The sequence below is a fragment of the Lepisosteus oculatus genome, chromosome 17, assembly GCF_040954835.1.
Source record: "Lepisosteus oculatus isolate fLepOcu1 chromosome 17, fLepOcu1.hap2, whole genome shotgun sequence".
In the NCBI taxonomy this organism is placed as follows: domain Eukaryota; kingdom Metazoa; phylum Chordata; class Actinopteri; order Semionotiformes; family Lepisosteidae; genus Lepisosteus; species Lepisosteus oculatus.
In genome coordinates, this window is record NC_090712.1 from 1361329 (window position 1) to 1382626 (window position 21298).

The following is a 21298-nucleotide window of genomic DNA, read 5'->3' on the forward strand; positions in this document are numbered from 1 at the left end:
CCCCTTGCTGTCTGTAAACTCAAGTATGGTTTTGACTACATGCTGATGTGACCAGGAATGTGTCACAGGTGAGCGTAGCACTCTTGCACCACACATTGCTCTCAGATTTCCACGCGGATGGCTTTAATCAAGCATAATTTGTCAGTAAGTGTATGAGTCTTTCATCATACCTAGCATTACCGTGCAGGGGCCAAAGATATTTTTCTTTTTGTAAAACTACAGTCCTTTGTTTCCATGGTTACACTGGGGTAGAGGGCTACTGTCTTCTAGTTTCAAACAGCCTGACTGAAGCCAGTGTCTGCAAAACCAGCTCCTTCAGTGGCCCTCTGAGCAGTGTGGTGATCAGGACTCTGTCACACTACAGCAGTATGAGCCCCCGGAGAGACACTATCTGACATTTCTGAATGGTGCTCCCATGAAATGGTCAGTTAACACCCTGAGCTGCGATTACTCTGTCTTTGCAGACAGTCCTCAAGAGGACCACTGTCATCTCTATCCAAGTATCCAAGGGCACTGCTGGCAGGACTGGCGGCTTTTAACAATCACTCGAGCAAGTCTGGACCTCAGACTAGTTTGTCCGCATTGTGTAACTTTTCTCAGGCCTGAATTAGATCAAATATTTCAGCCAATCACGAATTTCAAACTCCGTACCTAATGGCAACTTTTCATGTGTTTGGATTGGATTTAGGAGCAACAGGCAAATGGAAAGGATCGGAGCACTGGTGGAGGTTACAGTTTAATTCTGGGCTGCACATCCGATGATATGACAAGGTATATCGGATTATATACCCACCCATGTAGGGATCGGCAGTTGCCTTAGCTTAACTCTCAGCAGGGACCCCTGTGCAAACAGAGGGCAGAAGAGCAAGGGCAGGCAGGCTCACCCATTGAGACATTAGTCTGCTAGTGCACTGCAAGTTCCATAGAAACGTACAGGAGGACCAGCACTGATCGGAGGAGAGGTGCGCCCCTCACTGATGCATTTAGGGGGGATTCAGTCATAATCCCACAGATGGTAGCTTCGCACCATTGGCTCCTCAGCCAAGCACACGCACCAGATGTCTGAACCTGCGGTTCCTCTCGTACTGAGCAGGATTACTATTGCAGCAACACATCATCAGTAGGGTAAAACTAACCTGTCTCACGACGGTCTAAAGCCAGCTCACGTTCCCTATTAGTGGGTGAACAGTCCAGCGCTTGGTGAATTCTGCCTCACAATGATGGGAAGAGCCGACGTCGAAGGATCAAAAGGCGACGTCGCTGTAAGCGCTTGGCGGCCACGAGCCAGTTAACCCCGCGGTAACTTTTCTGACACCTCCTTCTTCAAGCCCCAAAAGCCAGAGGGAAAGGCTTCCTGGGAAGGCGTCGCTGTTTCATGATGGTGTTCCTCTGAGCTGGCAGCGCCTCCGCTTGGAGAATCCCTGTCACGGGCAGCGAGTGGCGGGACCCAGGCTCGAACCTGCGGCACCTGAATCGGAATGCAAGGGCCTTGAAGGCGACCTGCAGTCCCGATTTCCCAGACCGGTTATTATATCTTGGTCACAAAATAAATTTAATGGACGGTATAGGAAGATGTTACAAATTTCCAATTAAGCACACAATCGTGAACTTTGTGAAAGTAGTGTAAGTCACCATGTCGCAAAACCCAGTCTTGCAAAGAGGTTGCAAGAATTGTGATGTGAAGGGGCCCTTCCTGCTCACTAGTCTCTGTAATGACTAATATATTGGATGTAAAAGCGAATAAGGACATGTTTTGCAGCAGACATTTCACCGCAGGAATGTTCCAATGTGATCTGCTTGCAGAGTTGACAAGTAAGCAGTTATTTGTTGGTAAAACCATCTCGAAATTGAGAGCAATATTTCTATTGGGTTTAAAGAGCTGTATTCACAAGCCTGCTTTGTTTCCAAAGTAATAGGGCCACTTCATGTCACCAGACGTTTTGTTGCGCTTCACATACCTGGAATTTACGCCTATTTTATTATATAAACTGGAGGTTTTACATGTTACTGTGTACATTTTACTTTCTTTGTGGTTTGAAATGCACTCGGCAATGCAGATTCTTTCCAGCCCAGAAATATAAAGATAGTGTTGCAGTTTCCCCTTGAACTGGTTCAAGCTGATCCACTCACAAGCTCCCCCATTGCGAGGAGCTACTGTAATTCTCAAGCAGGTGTTTTTGGTTCTGCAAATTGTCAAAAACTGATACATGACCTGATGTTATAAGGCCTTATCTATTGAACAGTTTCTCGTGTAATTGGTTGCTTCCAGTTTTAGGAGCTCAAAGGTTAACCAGTTTTACTCTGTTTTGTTTCAGTATTGGATCAATGAATTTACTGCTTCTTTGGGAATTGGCGTCTTTCACTCAGGAATAGAAGTCTATGGCAGAGGTAAGAGTTCTTACTGTAATTAATGATGTATTAAAATGAAATGAGTCACTGAGATGAAATAGCGTTCACACTTTTTAAAAACAATGCAATTAAAATCTGTGTTTCTCATTAGTTGAGCGTAGGCAGGTCTCTGGCAGTAGCAGAGGCTTGAAGAAAAGCTGTAATGGCTTTTGCTAAGAGTTCCATCAGTATTATAGTATATATCAGGATGAAAAATGTCCAGAACTTATCTGTGAACAGTGTAATGCTCCATTCAATTGAATTTTTTTGAGATCTGTTTTTTTTAATCTGAGTGTAAATGTAGATGTGTCATATTCAACAGGCACTTTTCTTGCATAAGAATTTGGAGTAGGAGTCCTTGTCTGTGTTTACGGTCATTATCATGAGAAAACAAACAGTTCTCACCCGCAGTTCAGCTTTCTGAGGCTTTTGCCTGCTGAGGAGAAGTGTATTGATATTGATCCTTAACTCTGTCTCCTGTTCGTGCAGCAGTGCAACAGTTCCTGAAACAATCATATTGCAGTGTCTGTGAGGAAAGACCCGTGCAGCTGTTCATGGGCTTTTATCAGTAACTTACCTTTAACTGCAGGAGTGGTAGGAACTGGAGTTCAGTGAGTTTGGTAAAAAAAATACCTTCAATTAAAGTTATTGCCTTTTTTGGCACAGCATCGTTATGTTGAGAACACACAGCCTAAAATTCCATCAGAGGTATGTTTATCACTACAAAGCACAATAATACTTTTAAAGGTTTGGAGAATTAAGACTGCTCTGTCTTGAGTAAAAAAACGTGAGTAGGCCTGTCAACTAATGTGTGAACCGGTGTACTCTGACTGTGGTTGAGTTTGTGTGTGACTTAGTGACGATTTGTATGCGACACACAGTCTGTCCCTGCAGGGACCCTGATTAATTAACACTACTTTCTGACAGGCTAGATTAGTGCACCAGAGGGATATGGCTCTAGAAATTTCAAGCTGTTGAGCTGCAGCACCTCATCAATCAATGCCTCAGATTGTGGACTGTCAGGGGAAGTGGAGTCATTTTAAGAATTAAAGAAGTTGAAGCCCTCTAAATTTTGGGAAGTGTACCTTTCTACTGATTTAGAATGGATAGTAAAACATCATATCACCGTTATCTTTTAGAAAAGCTTGTGAATATAAGAGGAAATTGAATTAATGTATATAGAGGAAAGGATTTTCATTTCTGCCATTGCCTAAGGAGCAGTCTTTCTCATAACTTGCAAGTGACAGGCAGCAGATGCAGAACTGGCCAGCCTTGTGTGTAAGGCAGGGCCTGAAGCAGATGCTGATGTCCTTGCAACAGGAATAGGTGACATTGGGAGCACCTGCATGCGAATTTGAGTGGGAGTGCACTGGACTTCTGCAGTGGAAAAGGCAGTTTGGTTTGAGAGTGGGGAGTGATTCTGTCAAGAGGTTTTTCCTGTGCTGAAGAGTACTCATCCGTAACTTTATTCAAACTTGACATTTTTTTTTTAAACTGAAGTCAGCGGCCTGCCTATCCTTTTGAGCTGCTGAACTTGAACGGGGAATACTGAAAAATGACCCTGCCGCAGTAAAACGCAAAGAACGAAGAGACCTGTTTGAACAAAGAGACCTGTCACTTGCTGCATTGGCCGCCTGTCTTGTCCCTCCAGAATTCGCCTACGGCGGCCACCCCTACCCGTTTTCAGGGATATTTGAAATCACTCCTGGGGATGCGACGGATCTCGGAGACACTTTCAAATTCAAGTGAGTACTGGGAGCAGTGAGTACTGGGAGCAGGGTGGGCTTGAAGGAGAATGTTCGAAAACCGCGCTCTTTAGATCAAATCCCTGCTTTTGTATGCTTGTTTTTTTTTTAATATTAATTAAATGTAAAAAAGTACACTTATTACTAAATCAATTGCTGTGCACATTTGTTGGGGGGGGGTGGTGAATGGCTTTTTTGTCATTATAGAAATTTTATAAACATTGTCATATCAAAATAATGTTTAAATGGGCTTGAAATATTTTTTCTCCACTTAATAGCCTGACTCTAGTGCACCCTACATTATTCTGAAAGTGTTGGTTTCTCTACAGTATGAAATGTGCTAGCAGAGGAGGTCTGCAGTACTGCTCTTTATAGTGGGAAAACTCTTCTCTATGCAAATAAGAGCTGCGTGTTACTGGCACTTCCATGATAAAAGCTGTGCTTTAATGTCCCTGCCAGGACAGAGAGGAGCCAGTGTTCTTCTATTCCAGCTGCAGTATCACTGAGAAGTGCTCCAGCGGGGGCTTCCAGAGCCATTGCTGCTCTCAACAGCAACCAGAAGGTTGAAATGTTAATACTAAAGTAGTTTCTTCAGTAAAGTAAATCAGTGAATGCAAAGGCTGATTCCTGAATCGTGCTGGGAACGACCCAGAGCCAGAAAAAGGGTGAGAATGAATGTTGCACACATTAGAGGGAAGCAACCAATACAGGATAGTGTTTCTTATCTGTGAATAGATCAGATAATAGTTGCGTTGGTGCAGAATTAGTTTTTCATCCCTTCAAATAAACCCCATTTATTTTTCCAGAATTATGTTTTAGTTTGCATGCTGTCTTTTACCTCTTTAAATGCTTACGATAGCTTTCCTAAAACAGGGGGCAAAGCTCTCTTTGGATTAAGTTTGAAGAGCTTGCTTTTGGTCCCAATTATCAAGAGAGACAAAAAAAGTACAAATACTGTTAAATCATTCATTAACAGCAGCTTTTTTCTCTCTCGACTAAATCGATTTTTATCTTCATGCAAACAAGTGCACATAAACCCTATACTCGAGGGAGTGTCCAGGTCAATGTCTGGTCTGGAGGATGGATATATACCAATATATTATTTTTAAAAAGCTGTATATTAACAAAGAGCAGTTTGTTTCTGGTAGGTGGAATCCATCTTTCTTTCCTGTCTGTGCTGTGTGCGTGGTGTTCTGCATCTCTCCCAGACTCAGACCTTGTAACCTCGGGTTTCTGGAGCGTTAAAAAGGAAAAAGGAGAGGAGTTTGGCACGCAGCGCCGAGAATCTGCCCCCTTGTGGTCAGCCAAGGCAGCTGGGTAATTCAGTCAGGCCACGTGAGCGGCCTCGTGCCCTGCTGTGAGGAGTGTGTCCGTGTGTTTCAGGGTTGAGTGGGCTGTTCTTTTTTTTTTTTGTCTGCCCCCGTGGAGATCGAATGTGTTCAAACAGGCACGTGGCATCAGCTTTTATAGTCTGAGTGATCAGGAACTCGACGGTGAGGATGAAAACGATGGATCTGAGCTATAACTTCCAGCACCTGCAGCAGGACAGTCACAGGCAGCCCTGAGGCACTTGGCTGTTTCACTTTTCAGCCCTGGAGACTTGCTGTAAACAAGGGCAAATCAACATTCAAGAACTTTTGTCAGAAAGAAAATTCTTAAGTTATCAGGCCCAATGTGGGTGCCGTCATTATCCCCCGATTGCTCCTCGTGCACTGGGAGCTGAAAGAAAAGGTGAAGTCGGCCCCAGACCCAACAGTGCCTCGATCTAGATTCTGTACTGCTGAGTGGACTATAGCACATGTGACTCTCCCCCCCAGATGAGACCGCAGTCCGTCACAGGGATCGCCTCTCAGCCATACTGGTCCCCAAATATACAGCTGGGTGTCCTGGAGCAACTGGGGTACAATACCTCACTCAAGGCACACCAGCAGCGACCCGAACCCACTCATACCTGTCATTACCTGTCAATAATGAGTCCAAAGGCTCACCCTCTATTCCTGGTGCCTCCATTCTACAGAAAGCCAATTAGAAATATATGAAGGGTCCATGCAGTCATCATTAGTGTCATTCTGCTACACAGAAACTCAGAGCTCTCATCAGAGACCCCTTCCACAGCACTTTGATCTGTTCCACTCTAGACACCTATGCCCAGCAGCAGAAGCATCATGTTTTAAGCTTTCTACTTTATCTGAGGTGCTTTTCTCTGCCTTAACAAGGACATTGTTAACCAGGTTGTTTTTCTGCTTTGCCTGCCCAATTTGCGTGACAGCCTGGGCTGCGAGGGGCTTGAAGCGATCCGGATGCTGTGCACTCGAAGCCTGATGCGTTTTCCTGCTCCCTCTCTTCCGCCTCTGTCTCTCTCAGAGAAGCCATTGTGCTGGGGAGCACCGACTTCACGGAGGATGACATTGAGAAGATTGTGGAAGAGCTGGGGAAAGAGTACAAGGGCAACGCCTACCACCTCATGCACAAGAACTGTAACCACTTCTCCTCGGCTCTCTCGGAGGTAAGTCCCCCCGCCGGCAGCCAGACTGCGTGTCTCCACCGGGCTGGGAGGAAGGAGAGGAAGGCATAGGGACCAGCAGTGCTGTCGGCCAAGACCACTGGACTGTACCGCTGTTTCAGTCCAGATTTAGAAGTGCATTAAGGAACTAGCTCTGTCTCCGGCTGGAGAAAGGCTGGAAAGCAGCAGTACAGTTCTGAACTTTTGCTCCAGCTGTGTTCTGTGGAATTTTCTTGGGAAGCCTGAGGCACTTTTTCCTGCTTTCAGGAGTGCAGGAGTGTGGGAAACCTCTGCGTTTAACAGGGAATTAAGGTGGTCTTATCCAGCAACAGAATGTGCCCTCCCTGCTCTCTTATTAGTCTGAAAGAATAAAGCAAAGTATTTAAACTTCAAATAACATGTTTTACAAAAATTCATTCAAAAAAATTACATTAAAAAAATTTAGTACTATGTGATAAGCGTGTAGGCAGCCTGTCGAAGAGGTGTGTTCCAGTTTGAACTCGTTTTTAGTTCAGCGTTTTAAACAAAAGGCTGCATTTTGTGTCTAACACGGCAGGTATAGGTCACTGGGGATCTTCACTGAAGCAGTGTAAGGCAGTATTACTGAACTGCACACTGGCAGGGAATTTCAGATTAAATCAGTTGTTCGTGTTCAGCAAGTCAATTCAGGTTCATAATTTAAATATCTTATTGGAGAGCAAACTTGATCTTTTTATTTTGGATTTATTTATTGAACATTTCTGTTTAAGACCTTGGTCTCTGGTTTAGACTTGGTTTATTTTTAAGAACTTGAATAGGAATGTATATGTATTATGCATCCACCTTTCTGACTTGGAAGGCATGTGAACCAAGCGATGCCCGTTGCACTGCTGGAATGGCAGATCTGGGTTAATCTCTCTGGCTGTTTGTGTTTGGATTCCTGCTGCAGAGTTAATCACAGGCTTGGCTTGGACACTGCTGGAAAACACCAGGCTTGGGCAGCTCTGGTTAGGGAGAGATGGGTTCTTTATTGTTTCCTCCTCTGGTTTCTGTAGAGAACTGAGGAGAAAGTCTGTTAACCTTTTACACAATTGCATGTGTTTAAACACGTATCTAAACTTAAATGCAAATGCGTCGGTGGTAAATATGATGAAGTGATTTATTGTGTCCCGAGCATGACTCATTTTCATTTAATTAAAATTTAAATAATTTGAAGAAGAGAGATATGGAGTTATGTTCAGTGATGCAACCTATTTCACATAGTAGTACATAGTAGCTTAGGTATAGTGGCTACACTCTGTGTATATGATAAATGAGTGAAAACATTTTAATGTACAGTACCAGGATAGTGAAATACATGCAGGTAGGGGCAGGTGGATTTTCTAAATCAGTTTCACTGCATTGCTGTAACTGACAGGTGTCATCAGATACGGAAGATTAATCTAACCCTGGATTATCAGGTGAGCCGTACGCCTTAGCTGAAAAAAGAGAGAGGTACAAAAGAATGTCCTGAAGCATGCCCAGCTTTGCAGAACCAGACAAGACTGGGATCTCGACACAGTAATCGGCGGGCTGTGATTACACTGCAGACAGGGCCAGGAGAGAGGAGTCTGTGCTGTCTGGCCAGACGACTGTGCTAAATTGGTGCTTACATTTTCTTTGGATCCACCAGTGAGAGCTCTGGAAACTTGTCGTACAGCACTTTCGCATTCCGAGAGGGTTTGTCTTCTGGTATTTGCATTAATAAACATTTTTTAACATACTCCGTATCCGTTTCATGGAGATTGAGGACTTTCAGATGAAGGTAATTATCGGAAAGGCCCTGCTTAGTAACACGAAACTTTGTGTACAGTTCATCTGTACAATTACTTGTCTCTTGGTGTTCTTTTTTTATTGTGTTGTGAAGACGGATAAATATCTGCAGGAAGTTCCCTTACTGTTAGTGATTGTGTCCTATTACTTTGTCCTGGTTAAAAGTGATTAGCTGTGCAAATGCTGAACTTGGTGTGCTTTTATCTAATTTCCATCTTAGTATTTTCATCTCACTGCTCCTCCAGTTGTGTAATTGGGGAATTTCTGACTTTAACTATAGCCTGTATGTGTCCAATACTAAGCTGTTAAAATGTAAAATGTTTTTTTTAATAAGCTTCACTTGTTCCAAAGGGAAGGCAGGAGGCAGTGTACCTGTAATAATAAATAACATAATTGATTTTAAAGGTAACTTTGAAAGGCAGAAGCAAAGCTCAGTCCATTTAAAACATTATTCCTCAGAGCAAATCTTTGCATCACAGATTTACATTACCTGTACTCCTCCAATTAAGAGCATCCCGCCACCGAAAGCACATTCCCAGTGAAGAAATGGAATAAGAGGCCAATTGCTTCTTTGCCTCCTCCAGATCTCGCAATGTCCTCTCGGGGGTTTGTTCCAGTGGCTGCGCTGAGCGTTGCAGTGTGGTTACTGGAGTACAGAATATGGGTACATGACGTTTCATGTAGACAAAGGCAGGGTTTTTCATGAAGAGAGCAATAGGAGAAAATAGAAAACAGAAAACAGTGAGATAGGAGCATTTCTTCTCTTATTTACTTTGTCTAGATGGGCAATTAAAAAAGGCAAGCAAAGTGGTAGGATCTATAATTAAAAGCATAGAATTTAAATCAAGAAAACTTAAAACTATGACACACTAGTAGAGCCGCACTTAGGATATCGTGGACAGTTTTGCTTCCCACGTGATAGAAAAGATATTGCTGCTCTGGAGCAGCCAGATGTGTTCTGGGACTTAGGGGAATGTGCTTCAGGGAGAGGCTGGAGGCGCTGTAGCGTCAGTAATGTTAAATGGAGAAGACCACAAGGGGACCCGTTACACTTCTTCACTTCTTCACCAAAGTCAACCCAGCGACTGCTCGAGAATGAACATGGAAACGTGAAGCAAAGGACCCGAGAGAAAGGAAAGCTACTTTGGAACCAGCTACCCAGCCACGTTGTTGAAGCCGATATCATGGCTTCTTTCATCAAACAGCTGGATCAGAGAGCTGCTAACTTCGAGACACGCTGGGGGGACCGACTGGCTCCTCCTGTTTGTTACCTTTCTTGTGTTCTTACAGATATGAGCAGGTTTCTGATTACAGAAAAAGGCTTAATCCGCATGTCCTAATGTGAAATACCATTCATGTTTTTTTGGTATTTTTTAAATAACTCTATCAAGTTCATATTTAGTATAAACCCCATTTGTGGGAGACAGGTAGCAAATTAAAATTGCAGTCATCTTCATGTGCACAGATTACTTATTCTCTGCAACATCTGTGCTATATTATGCGTTATGCTTGTTTACAGCCATACAGTTCAAAACCTGCTTCCTACTGAGGTTTAAAGGCATCTCAATTGACAGGTGCACAGCTGGGATTTCCTGTGAGGTTCAGGAGCGATTTCTGTTTCGCTGTGCTGTGGGAGTCATGAGCGGACTTGAGAAGGATTAACCCAGAAAGTGAAGTAGAGGGTGTGTGCTGGCAATGTCGTAGCAAGAATACCGTTCAGCAGTCCTCTCACTGGCTCGCACTGGAGTTCTCTGTCAGAAACCCTTCTAACCAACAGGATTCGTTTTTTAAGATTATTCTTCAAAATCTAAAAATATAAGACTGGGACTCGTCTTCCTCTCATTGTGCTTTGTTGTGAAACGTTTCTCAGCAAACTATGAAATCCAAAGCAGAGGGACAGTGAGATCTAACAAGGGGGGAAAGGGAGTTCTTGTATCACAGAATTGTATTTTTTCCATATCTCATCCCCAAATTAAAGTTTTTTAGCTGCGACGAATTATCTCCTGAACGCCCGTGTGTTCAGTCTTGTCCTTTTCTCCCTTATAAGTTTCAGCTTCTTCACCTTGTGAAAAAGCCTAAATATTGATACTTACACTTCAGGTCCACATCTGCTTTTCTTTTACAATGTGTCACATTTTACTCTGATTGTGCTTTGTTTGGATTTACAAACAAGCGGGTGCCTCTCCATGAGGAGTTTCAGAGCAGGGCGTCGCTGAACAGGGGTCTCTGGGGCCACTGTGGGGTCCCTGTGGGGGCTCTTTCGTCTGTGTGCAGGAAACGGCACTGTTCAGGAAAGCACTGCCCGAGACATGGCCAGCCGCAGAAGGCCGTGCTCCCTGGATATCTGACAGTAGAGATGCACTGTGTTACAGCTCTCAAAACACTCAGAAATCATCTGAAGCTTCAAATGTCATAAACACAACATGCCATGTAAATATCCCCTTGGAAACATGGTTAGTGTTAATATTTAGGCTTGTTTCCTTCGGGTATTCACTTGACCTCGAAAATGCTTGGATGCACATCAGGAGAGCAGTATATTCAGGGTAATGCAACTTCAGCCCTTGTTGTTTGCATGGTTGAGGTCTTTGTGTGCAAGAGAGAGTTGTGAGAAGGGAATTTATCCATTGAAGGGATTCTCGCAGAGCATGTGAGATTACCGGAGGAGCCCGACTCTGTGATCACTGCAGGACGCACTGTAGACATGCCTGTGCTCTGCCCTGGTACGTGACAGCACACATCTGCTTCCTTGTACATGTATGTTACTGATGCCACCTTGCCATGTGCAGTGCACAGTTCAGGGTTTTAAATTCTGTGCTCTGCGCAAGCACTGCCTCTGTTATTTAACAGTGTGACATATTTCCTTTTAAAAAAACACAGTAAAAATAGTTTGTCACCAATGAGTCTTTTTCAGTATTCAGTCATCAGCTAGCAACCAGAGAAGAGCAGTGGGTCGAATGGCCAGCTCTTGTTTGTAACCTTCTTTTGTTCTTGGACCGCAATTGCAAGGTTTGCAGTGGAAAGTGTTTTTGGTTTTTGGTACCTACGTTTTGTTCTTGCCTGGAAGATGTTGGTCCGTTCCTCTCTTGTCCTCTCCTCACTCACACCCTGTGCTCTAGGAAAAGAAGGTAGAGCTGGAGCAGAGCTGAGCCCCTCTGGAGCAGCACCAGACCCTGTACTTCTTCTGAAAGTCAGAAACAAGACCAGACCAGCAGAATCCTACAAATTCAACTGATTCCATTCTAAATTCTAATCACTAATCAATTAGAATTACTAATGAGAATTGCTAATTAATTCTGATACAACTTCTCCTACTGGTAGAATTAACAGCAGATCAAAAACGCATACTTGCTCCAGATTAGACATTTGATGTAATAAGAACTTTGGGCACAGTTGATGTGCTTATGAAGCAGTCAGTACAGAGACAGAGTATTAATATTAAGGCTATATAATATTAAAGCTGTGCCCAGGCTGTTTTAACACCTACATAACAGAGAGGACTCCAAGGCACAGCACAGAGTGCAGCTTACATTTCTGATGGATTCGGTCACAAAACCAACATTGCCATTTCATCAGCGCCTTTAGTTTATGTCTGTTTAAACAGCACTAAGGATGATGTTGGAGTTCTTGAAAATGCACGGGTGTATCAAGAGCAGAGGGAGACACTAATGCCTGTCTGGAGTCAACATCACTGCGGGTTTGGATAATGCCAGCTTTGCTACATTAATTACTAGCTCTTTCGCAAAAACCCCAGAACTGTCAGCTTTTTCCTCCGCAGAGTACGGTCATGGGCTTATAAATGTGTTGCTAAGCACCTTTTCTGAAGCGATTCTTCTCATAGAGGAAATACTGTTGTATTGGGTTTTCCTTTCGTTTTTTGGATTTGCGGTGTCACGTGGTTTTTTAACTCAAGTTGACACGTGGAGCCATTGACAGTGAGCTTTCCGAAGCCACAGAGACTCTCAGATCCCAGGAAGTATGCAGTGCACTTTAATCACTGCTGAGGAGTTCCCCAGGGGGACACCCCTTCCCCGGGGCAGAGCTGGGGCGTGGTGTCCGGCGCTTGTGAGACAGAGACGTTCCGAGAGGCCAGATACCACTGCCTGCCATCTGGAGTGACTCCACGAATGGACATTTCCAGGAATAAGTGTGGGATGGGGAAAGGGATGCACTTGATTGCGTGCCGGGTATTGTGTGTTTAGGTATAAGTATAAACTACATGTGGTATACACTTGCATTGTTTAATTTTGTGTGTGTGATTGTACAAAAATGACATTTTGTTTTTGTGCAGAATTAGCTGAAGGGTAATTTGTTTCATTTGGTCCTTTATTTTTGCATAATGTGCGTTGCGTAATATCCTTCCAGCCAGTGTTGTCCGTAAATCGCTGATAGATGGCACAGAATGACCTTTCACCTTTTTTATCTTGGCTCAGCAGGCGGCAGACCCTGTGGGAGGGCGACAGGACTGTGACAGCCGGGCTGCAGCTTGTCGGGAGGTTGTTCTGTTACCGCTACAGGCCTGTGCCCTGTGTGTTTCAGATCCTGTGCGGCAGGGAGATCCCGCGCTGGGTGAACCGGCTGGCCTACTTCAGCTCCTGCATCCCCTTCCTGCAGAGCTGCCTGCCCAAGGAGTGGCTCACGCCCGCCGCCCTGCAGACCAGCGTCAGCCAGGAGCTCCAGGGGGAGCTGGAGGAGGCGGAGGGCGTCGCCGGCGCCGCGGCCCGCCCCTCGCCCTCCAGCTCCGCGGCGGCGCAGCCCCGGCCGGGCCACCACGCCCAGCGGTAGGCCCCGCCCCCCTGGGCGCCGCGGGCTGGACTGAGCGCGGCGCGGTGGGGGCTCGTGCCGCACATTCCCTTTTGTAACGCTGAAAACAGAAACTGTCACTTTTTTAGCTCCTTTGCCTTTCGTTTATATACTCAGGATACTGCTGTTTTAACCCTTATAATCAGTGTTTGGTTTTCTCACGTTGTTTATTTGGAGGTCGAATTCACTCGGTGGTCTGACGTTTTTCACAGCCCGAGAAGTTCAGTGTCCTTTTCTTGGAGAACTGTTGTTTACACCCGACGTATGTAAAGAAAGAAAAGCGGCCGCGCTTCCTGACACTTAACACTCTTTTCTAAAGACAAACACAATGACATCAAACTTGGTGCCTGAAGACTTGATTTCGCTGCCCTGAGCTCTGCACTCCTTCTCTGCCCCCTGCCAGGCAGGAGAAAGACGTTTGTTCAGGTCGGCAGGTTTTTACTGACACAAAGAGCCGACTCCAGCGTTTTACACCAACCGTTTTTTAGGCCATTCTGCATAGGGACCGAACAAGATTTGTATGAGGTGCGAATTTAAAACCGTTTTGTTTTCAAAAGCGAAGGTGAGTATTGTTCACTAGTTGACCTTTTTGACTTTTTTTTTTCTACCAGCGCCAATGTGAGTGCTGTTTTTCACTTTGATACAAAGGGACACACTTTCTACACCGTGATGATGATGGGTTATGTGAACATACTTGAACATGGGCAAAGAGTGTGTGAAAGCCTTTTCGAGGCTGTAGTTTCTGAGACCGCAGTGTCTGGACGTCCACCCCAGTTTCGCGGGACCCTGACATCGCTGGACGTTTAGGGTGGCTGTTGGAGAGACAGGCTAAGGAAAGCCCAGCGGACTGTCAACAGGTTCAGTAAATAGCTGGAGGGCTACGTCTGAGTTTACAATAGTAAACCATTAGCTTTGTCCTACCACGGACAGCACTTTGACTGATGGCGTTATCAGCCTCCCACACTTGTATTTTTGTTAAATAAAGTGTGTTGATTTACTGCAAGTCGTGCAGTGTGTCTGGCTGTTTTCTGTTCCCAGCAAGGGGTTGTTGTTTTTTTGGTGTAGCTGACCGATGCTCTTGCACTCACCCAGATCCACCTGCGCAAAGCAAAATAATTATACCATTTTTACAGTTTCTTCAGACTCCATTGCAGTTTGTCCATCACATCAGATGACGACCATGTTAAAGGCAGCTGGTCGGGACACCGCGGTGAGGGAGGCAGCTTTGTAGGCTTGTGTTGTGCCAGTGAAGCATCGACCCGGCTCAGAATACAGCAGATATGAGCCATCGAGCGTCTGTGTGTACTTGGAGCCACTTCAGGCCAGTTCCCACTTACTCAGTGTATACTGAATCAGTGGTTATGACCGATCTAAGTGACAGACTAGCGTCTTTCACTGCTGGTGCTGAGTAATGAACTAAGCGCATTTCTGCCGCACTCATCCCTCTGTAGTCACCCAGGTTCAGCTGAAGAGGTCTTGTTCTGCAGATGGCTCTGTGGGGACCAAGGCGCACCGCCAACAGATTTGTCCCGAGGCCTGTCTCCTGGCCAGCTCCTCCTCTTCCATCGCGAACGGAGAGAGTGTAGCGGATGGCAGCAGGGGGACGGGACTGAGTCTCCTCTGATCGCCCTCAACTGAACGTGTGCTTTCTGTGACGGGTGCAGCTTGGCGTTGAACACAGTGCTGGACAGAGGGATCACATGTTCTTGCTTTTACATGCACGACAGTTCGGGGTTGTATCTTCAGCCCATTAGTGCGCTGCTTACTTGGCACAGGTACCTTTGGTGCTGCAGAAAGCACTGCAGGATATAACCAGTCGCGCAAGACCAGCTTGCTCATGTTAAAAGCCGAGCAAAAACCAGCAATTGACGTCAGCAGCAGTTTTGTCAAGGCTGGTCTTCTGGCCCATTGGGGACGCAACCAGGTTCAAATAAAGGGGAGGGAGGAGACTCATTCCTCAGACGGGTTTTTCACTCATTGGAAGAGTCTGGCTCATTCCCCCTGAAAGCCTGCCTGCACCAGAGCGGCGGTAATGTCTGGCTGATAGATGGTGGTGAGATCAGCGCCTGTCTGTAGCGCATATTCTCCCTCATTGTGTCTCATGGTGATAAGTGTCAACAAAACATCGTGCTGTTTAGACTTCCGCAGAGTAATATATTTTCACCTCCTTTGCTTTTTAGTGCAGTGCCACAGCCTTGCAAAACACTGTTTTGGGTTGCACATTGTGAACGATTTTTATATTAGCTAAATGTGCTAAAGGAACAAGTAAAGGTTTATTCCATGCTGAAAAGAGCAGAAAAAAAAACGTTTTGGCTGGGGAGCCTTCTTCGAAGAAGACAAGTTATGTTTCTTTTCTTTGTTCCTTTGCAGCCTATGCATGCTGACGCAGCTAACTACTTAAAACGTGTTTTATTCATTAGAAGGATATATCAAGCCGTTAGGCTTCTGGACATCACCCTATATTAAAATAATACAAATTAGCACATTCATTTTGACAACATAAAAGACATTGTGCAGTTTTCAGAGGGCCAGGTTTTTTAGGATTGTAATGGAAACCTGTGAGATTCCCTCTGTTATCCAATATCCACTCATTCCTGAATGTCAACCAGTTTTCTATGGTAAATTGACAATAGCATTGTTTTTTACATAAAGTTACAGTTTGATCAATTGCCTGTATTGCTGTTTATCAGAGCTCCCACAGCCACGAGTGCATGAGTGTGTAACAGCCCCAGTCACACCAGCGGTGTTTCAGAGCTGAAGTGTCGGTTTCTCTGAGGTAGACTGCACTAGCCCCTCCTAAACCTCCCCCTTTTCACATTCCTAGTTCATTTGAACTTTCTGGGTTTCCTCCTCTTTTCAGAAGGAGAGTTTGTGATCTGTGTACTTTATCTGCTTCACACCAGAAGGTCTGCAGGTTTCATCACTGACGGAAAAGGTACCTTCAGTAGCAGGGCTGCATCCATATTGTTGGAATCTGTGTGCCAATTTAATGATGAGCCACAACATTCTCTCCAGCGCAATATTCTACTTCTCCTGACATGAGATGTTAAATGTTAAATTTGGAAGTATTCTGCTCGTGTTTGAAGCTCTGAGAGTACAATGTGCTGTGAGTAATCACTTCTGCACCCGAGCCCTCCCAATTCTTCTCTGTTTCAAGGGCAGGTTGTCATGTGAGAGCTCTCATAAGCGTCTTTCCTTTGTTAGCCAACATAATCCTCTTCTGAGTCATTCCTAAGCTTGTGAAAACTTACAGCGTTCACAGCTTTCCATTAAATCCCCACCTTTTCCTTCAGGAAGACATGGGAAGAAGCAGTTAGGAAGGTTCCCTGATAAGCGGGTTTTTAGCTGGAGGAGACACAGTAAGTAGTTCTGTGTCTGGGAGTGAGATGTGGGGGAAATGCTGTACCTGTCTTTAACGCAGCTAACCTCTGCACTGTAGAGAAAAACAGAGAAGGTGCTTTGAGAAAATTCTCAACATCAAACTGAGATTGTAGTGGGTTTTGAATATCTTTGGTGCACAAATACCAGCACGTGTCTCAATCAGTCTTTTCCAAGTTAACATTCTATAATGTCATTGAATTATTTACTATATTTGATTTGGACTAACATTCTATATCAGTAAATCCTATGATATTAGAAAATTAAGAGCGGACTAATAACAGGTACATAATACTCACAAATTCTACCAAGACATTGCTCTCTATTGATAGTTTTATTCTCTAATCAGGTAGGCTGTGACAGGAGATATGTAATATGTGGTGTTTAGATTGGAAATTGGTTATTAATCAGAAAAGGGAGAGTACAGATAAGGGGTGAACATGGAATACTGCTCTTCTTAATTTATAGAAATCATCTAGATTCCACACAAGCACAGGATTTTGCAGGCCGGTGGCAAAAAGGTCAACTATAAATACTAATTAAATTAATTAATAAAATAGGAAACTCTGAGCTAAAAGAGGCTGCTTATGAAAAGAGCTTAGAAAGCTGTGTTTGCTCGGTCATTTACATCTTCTAGACTTAAGTAAGGAAACTTAAAGAGGTTAACAAAACGCTAGGGTATATAGTTAAAAGTGTAACATTTCAATCAAGGGATTTTAAATTGTACAATGTGCTTGTAAGACCTCATTTAGAATATTGCGTTTTCATTTAGAATACAATTGGATCACCACATGAAAAAGATATTCTGGAATCAGTCGTGAGAAGAGCAACCAGATACATTTTGTGAAGTGATCCTGCTCTGACAGGCTGAAAGTAACGTACAGTTTTCATCTTGAAGAGAGAAGACCACGAAGGGGCCTGATACAAGTTCTCAAAGTCTTCAAAGACACTAAGAGAGTCAGCCAGCAGAATGAACAGTGTAAAGTGAACCAGAGGACACAAGAAGCAACTACGGGGAAGAGCATTTAAACCCAAGAACAGGAGGAACTTGGTTGCCCAAAGAGTTGTGAGGTCTTGAATCAACTGCTTGGTTATATTATTGAATGTGGCGCCTAAACTCCTTTCTGGAAGCAGCTGGAATTAGATCCTGGGATCAATTAACTACTTCTAACCAAGCTGGCTGAATGTCCTTGTCTCACGTGTAACCGTTCCTATGCCCTTACAAATCAAGCACTACAACTACTGTACTTCAGTCCCACTACTCCCTAAAGGTCTAGCACAGTCCTGTTTTTTTTTTATTCAGGCTTGACATTCAACCCACATGTGCAGCATATTGTCAAAAAATCTTTCTATCACCTCAAAAACATCACTAGACTACGTCCTATGTTATCGCTAACTGTGGCTGAAAAGCAGATCAACACATTTGTCTTCTCCCAAATTGACTACTGTAATAATAATAATAATAATAATAATAATAATAATAATTGCTTACACGTATATAGCGCTTTTCTGGACACTCCACTCAAAGTGCTTTACAGGTAATGGGGATCCCCTCCACCACCACCAGTGTGCAGCCCCACCTGGATGATCCGACAGCAGCCATAGTGCACCAGTCCACTCCCCACACACCAGCTCTCAGTGGGGAGGAGAGCAGAGTAATGAAGCCAGTTCATAGATGGGGATTATTAGGAGGCCATGACTGGTAAAGGCCAAGGGGAAATTTGGCCAGGACGCCGGGGTTACACCCCTACTCTTTTCGAGAAATGCCTTGAGATTTTTAATGAGCACAGAATCAGGACCTCGGTTTTACATCTCATCCGAAGGATGGTGCCTTTTTTACAGTATAGTGTCCCCATCACTATACATGAGGCATGAGGACCCACACAGACCGCAGGGTGAGCTCTTCCAGCAGCATCCTTAGTTTTTCCCAGGAGGTCTCCCATCCAGGTACTGACCAGGCTCACACCTGCTGAGCTCCAGTGGGCTGCCAGCTGTGAGTTGCAGAGTGATATGGCTGCTGGTGCTCTACTGTAATGCTCTACTCGCTGGGTATCTAAATCCACATTGAACAAACTCCTAACAAGCCCGTCTACACTCTAGGGGTGACAGGGCCTTCTCCTGTTATGCCCCCAAGCTCTGGAACTTCCTCCCCAAGGATATCAGAGAGTCACCGTCTCTGAACTCCTTCAAATCCAGACTCAAAACCTTCTTCTTTAGAAGAGTCTTTACTGAACTGGTTCTGTTCTTTACCCCTCTACACATCTACACATTCTCATTGTGTTTATCTTGTGTATGTTTTTAACTGTTGTTGTTGCTGTTGTCTTTCTCTAAAGCGCTTTGAGAAGCAACCTTTAAAGGCACTATATAAAATAAAGTTTAATTTTATTATTATTTATATTTTGTTTTGGAGGCCTTGTTTTCCCACCATAATCAATCTCCTAGTTTAACAATATTATAGAGGTAGGTAGTGAGCTTTAAAAGTGTCATGGACAAAAGTTAATGTACACAGTCTTTATAAAAGGAAAAAAGCATGTTAATTAAAATGGGTCTCATATTTGTAACAAGTCACAGGTAGCTTTACAGTGCCATCTAGTGAAATATTTGCAATAGCACAAATCCTCCTCACAGATCGTTGAGTGCTGGGTACTGTTGGAGAAAGCATTTTAAACGTTTTTATTCGGCTGTGATAATTCAGTTTCTGAGAGCTGTGTTCTACATGCAAAAGCTAAAACACCAATATTTTCAGTATGGAACATAAACAACTGCAGGGACTAAAATATAGCCAGCATCTATTCCACCCTGGAACTCACAACTGGCAGCCAACTGAATCTCAGCAGGTGTGAGCCTGGTTAGTACCTAGATGGGAGACCTCTTGGGAAAAGCTAAGGTTGCTGGTGCTAGTGGGACCTGTAAGGGGTGCTCACCCTGGGGTCCATGTGGGTCCTAATACCCTAGTACAGTGACGGGGACACTATACTGTAAAACGGCGCCATCCTTCAAATGAGTCATAAAAGCGAGGTCCTGGCTCTCTGTGGTCTTTAAATATTCCCAGTGTTTCTTGAAAAGAGTAGGGGTGTAACCCCGGCGTCCTGGCCAAATTTCCCCCTGGCCCTTACCAATCATGACCTCCTAATAATCCCCATCTCTGAACTGGCTTCATCACTCTGCTCTCCTCCTCACAGAGCTGGTGTGTGTGGGGGGTGTACTGGCACACTCTGGTGGGGCTGCACACTGGCGCTTTGAGTGGAGTGTCCAGAAAAGTGAAAGGATTATTTATTATTAAAATATACAAAAATCCTGGAAAGACATTTTAAAAGGCAGTAAAAAATAAGGGTAGAGTAAAAAATAAGGGTATCAAAAATTCCTAAATAACATCAAGGTATGAATTCTAGATTATCACTGCGGATCCCTCGGCTGTTGATGCTATTTTCAGTTTGGCAGCTGTGGACTTTACCCGTTCAATCGCAAAATGTGTGTGTGTGTTTTATTTTCAGGAGGGAGGGATTCTAAATGATCACCTCTGAAGTAGAACAAGAATTATTAATTAAAATCACCACAAGCGGTAAACACCGATCAGTTTTGGATGACCATTTCAAAACAGATTCTGAAAGTGTCTCACACTGCACCCTGCAGCTATTGATAAATTGATGTTGATTAAGATAGTTTCTCGGGCGCAGGGTAGGTGACAAATTAACAACACAATGAACCAACTGATCATAGCATTTGTGGTTGACATTTCATAGCTGTTCTGGAATGACAGATATTATAATTTTGGCAAAAAATAAAAATGATAATAATGAAAACCTGTATCTTTCCTGTCTGTCATTAAAATAAAAAAAATAACTGCAGTATAGGTTTGGAAGTATTTTTCCTACCTGTCTTCTGATGTCTCTGGTGAAGTTCATTTCTTGATGACCGGTGTGGGGAGATTTAAGCTGTGTTTCGTGAGCCACATTTTACAGCCTCACTTAACTTCACCTTGAACAGACCTGATCATTATTTCAAATGGAAGAGGTCTGAAAAAAGGTTTTCAAAACCTTCCGTGAGAGAGGAACCCATAGTTCAGACCTTTCTCCTATATGTCTTTATCGTTTGCTTTGTCTTCAGAAAGATCTATTGGTGAAATAAATAGGTTTAGTTTCCTATTGTTAAACCCTCAGAACACTGATGACAATTGGGAATTAAGATCATCAGATTTCATAATAACACTGTGCACTTCACCTTTGCCATGAACAGAAATGTACATTTCTTCACATTACCTTTTGCACACTCCTTGTCATGCAAAAATTCCTAAATAACATCACTTCTGCAACCGTTACGAAACCCAGCTTGGATGACCATGAACACTGTGCAAGATCGTCCACAAAACTGCTTGTTTTGGCCTCAAACTCCTGGATAAGAATAGCTGTTCTCTTGCGCTGATCTCAGATTTCCAGAAGGTGACGTCAGTCCAGTACTTTATGCTCATTCCCGATATTATAGACTTGCATGAACTGTTAGGCAATGCCATGTTCCGAGGGGCTTACAATACACTGGAAAGAGATCTGGTGTAATTACAGGTATTTACCTTTTCACCTGCTCAAATACACTAAATTATACCCTTCAACTGTTATCCCTCCCATTGAAAGATGCCCAAAGGAACTTGATCTTGTGGGCTGGCTCTATGGGGAGATGCATGCCAGGGGGTCTGAGA

General features: G+C 44.0%; 1 protein-coding gene and 1 long non-coding RNA gene across 3 annotated transcripts in view; one reads left to right on the forward strand and one right to left on the reverse strand.

Moving 5' to 3' along the window:
- Nucleotides 1-14230, forward strand: part of desi2 (desumoylating isopeptidase 2) — a 33481-nt gene extending 19251 nt beyond the window's left edge. The window contains exons 2-5 of one of the 2 annotated variants that reach the window (XM_069179996.1): nt 2316-2388; nt 4040-4133; nt 6498-6639; nt 12964-14230. In XM_069179996.1, coding sequence (XP_069036097.1) covers nt 2316-2388; nt 4040-4133; nt 6498-6639; nt 12964-13209 — 555 coding nt within the window. In that variant the 3' untranslated portion in view covers nt 13210-14230. Of the gene's footprint in view, nt 1-2314; nt 2389-4039; nt 4134-6497; nt 6640-12963 lie in introns of both variants that reach the window. The other variant, XM_069179997.1, reaches the window with a different exon arrangement.
- Nucleotides 8976-20640, reverse strand: LOC138223898 (uncharacterized). Its single transcript, XR_011182321.1, has 3 exons — nt 20481-20640; nt 11472-11539; nt 8976-9073 (listed from the first exon to the last, which is right to left on the reverse strand). It is a non-coding gene; the product is annotated as an uncharacterized lncRNA (long non-coding RNA).
- Nucleotides 20641-21298: the final 658 nt, after the last annotated feature.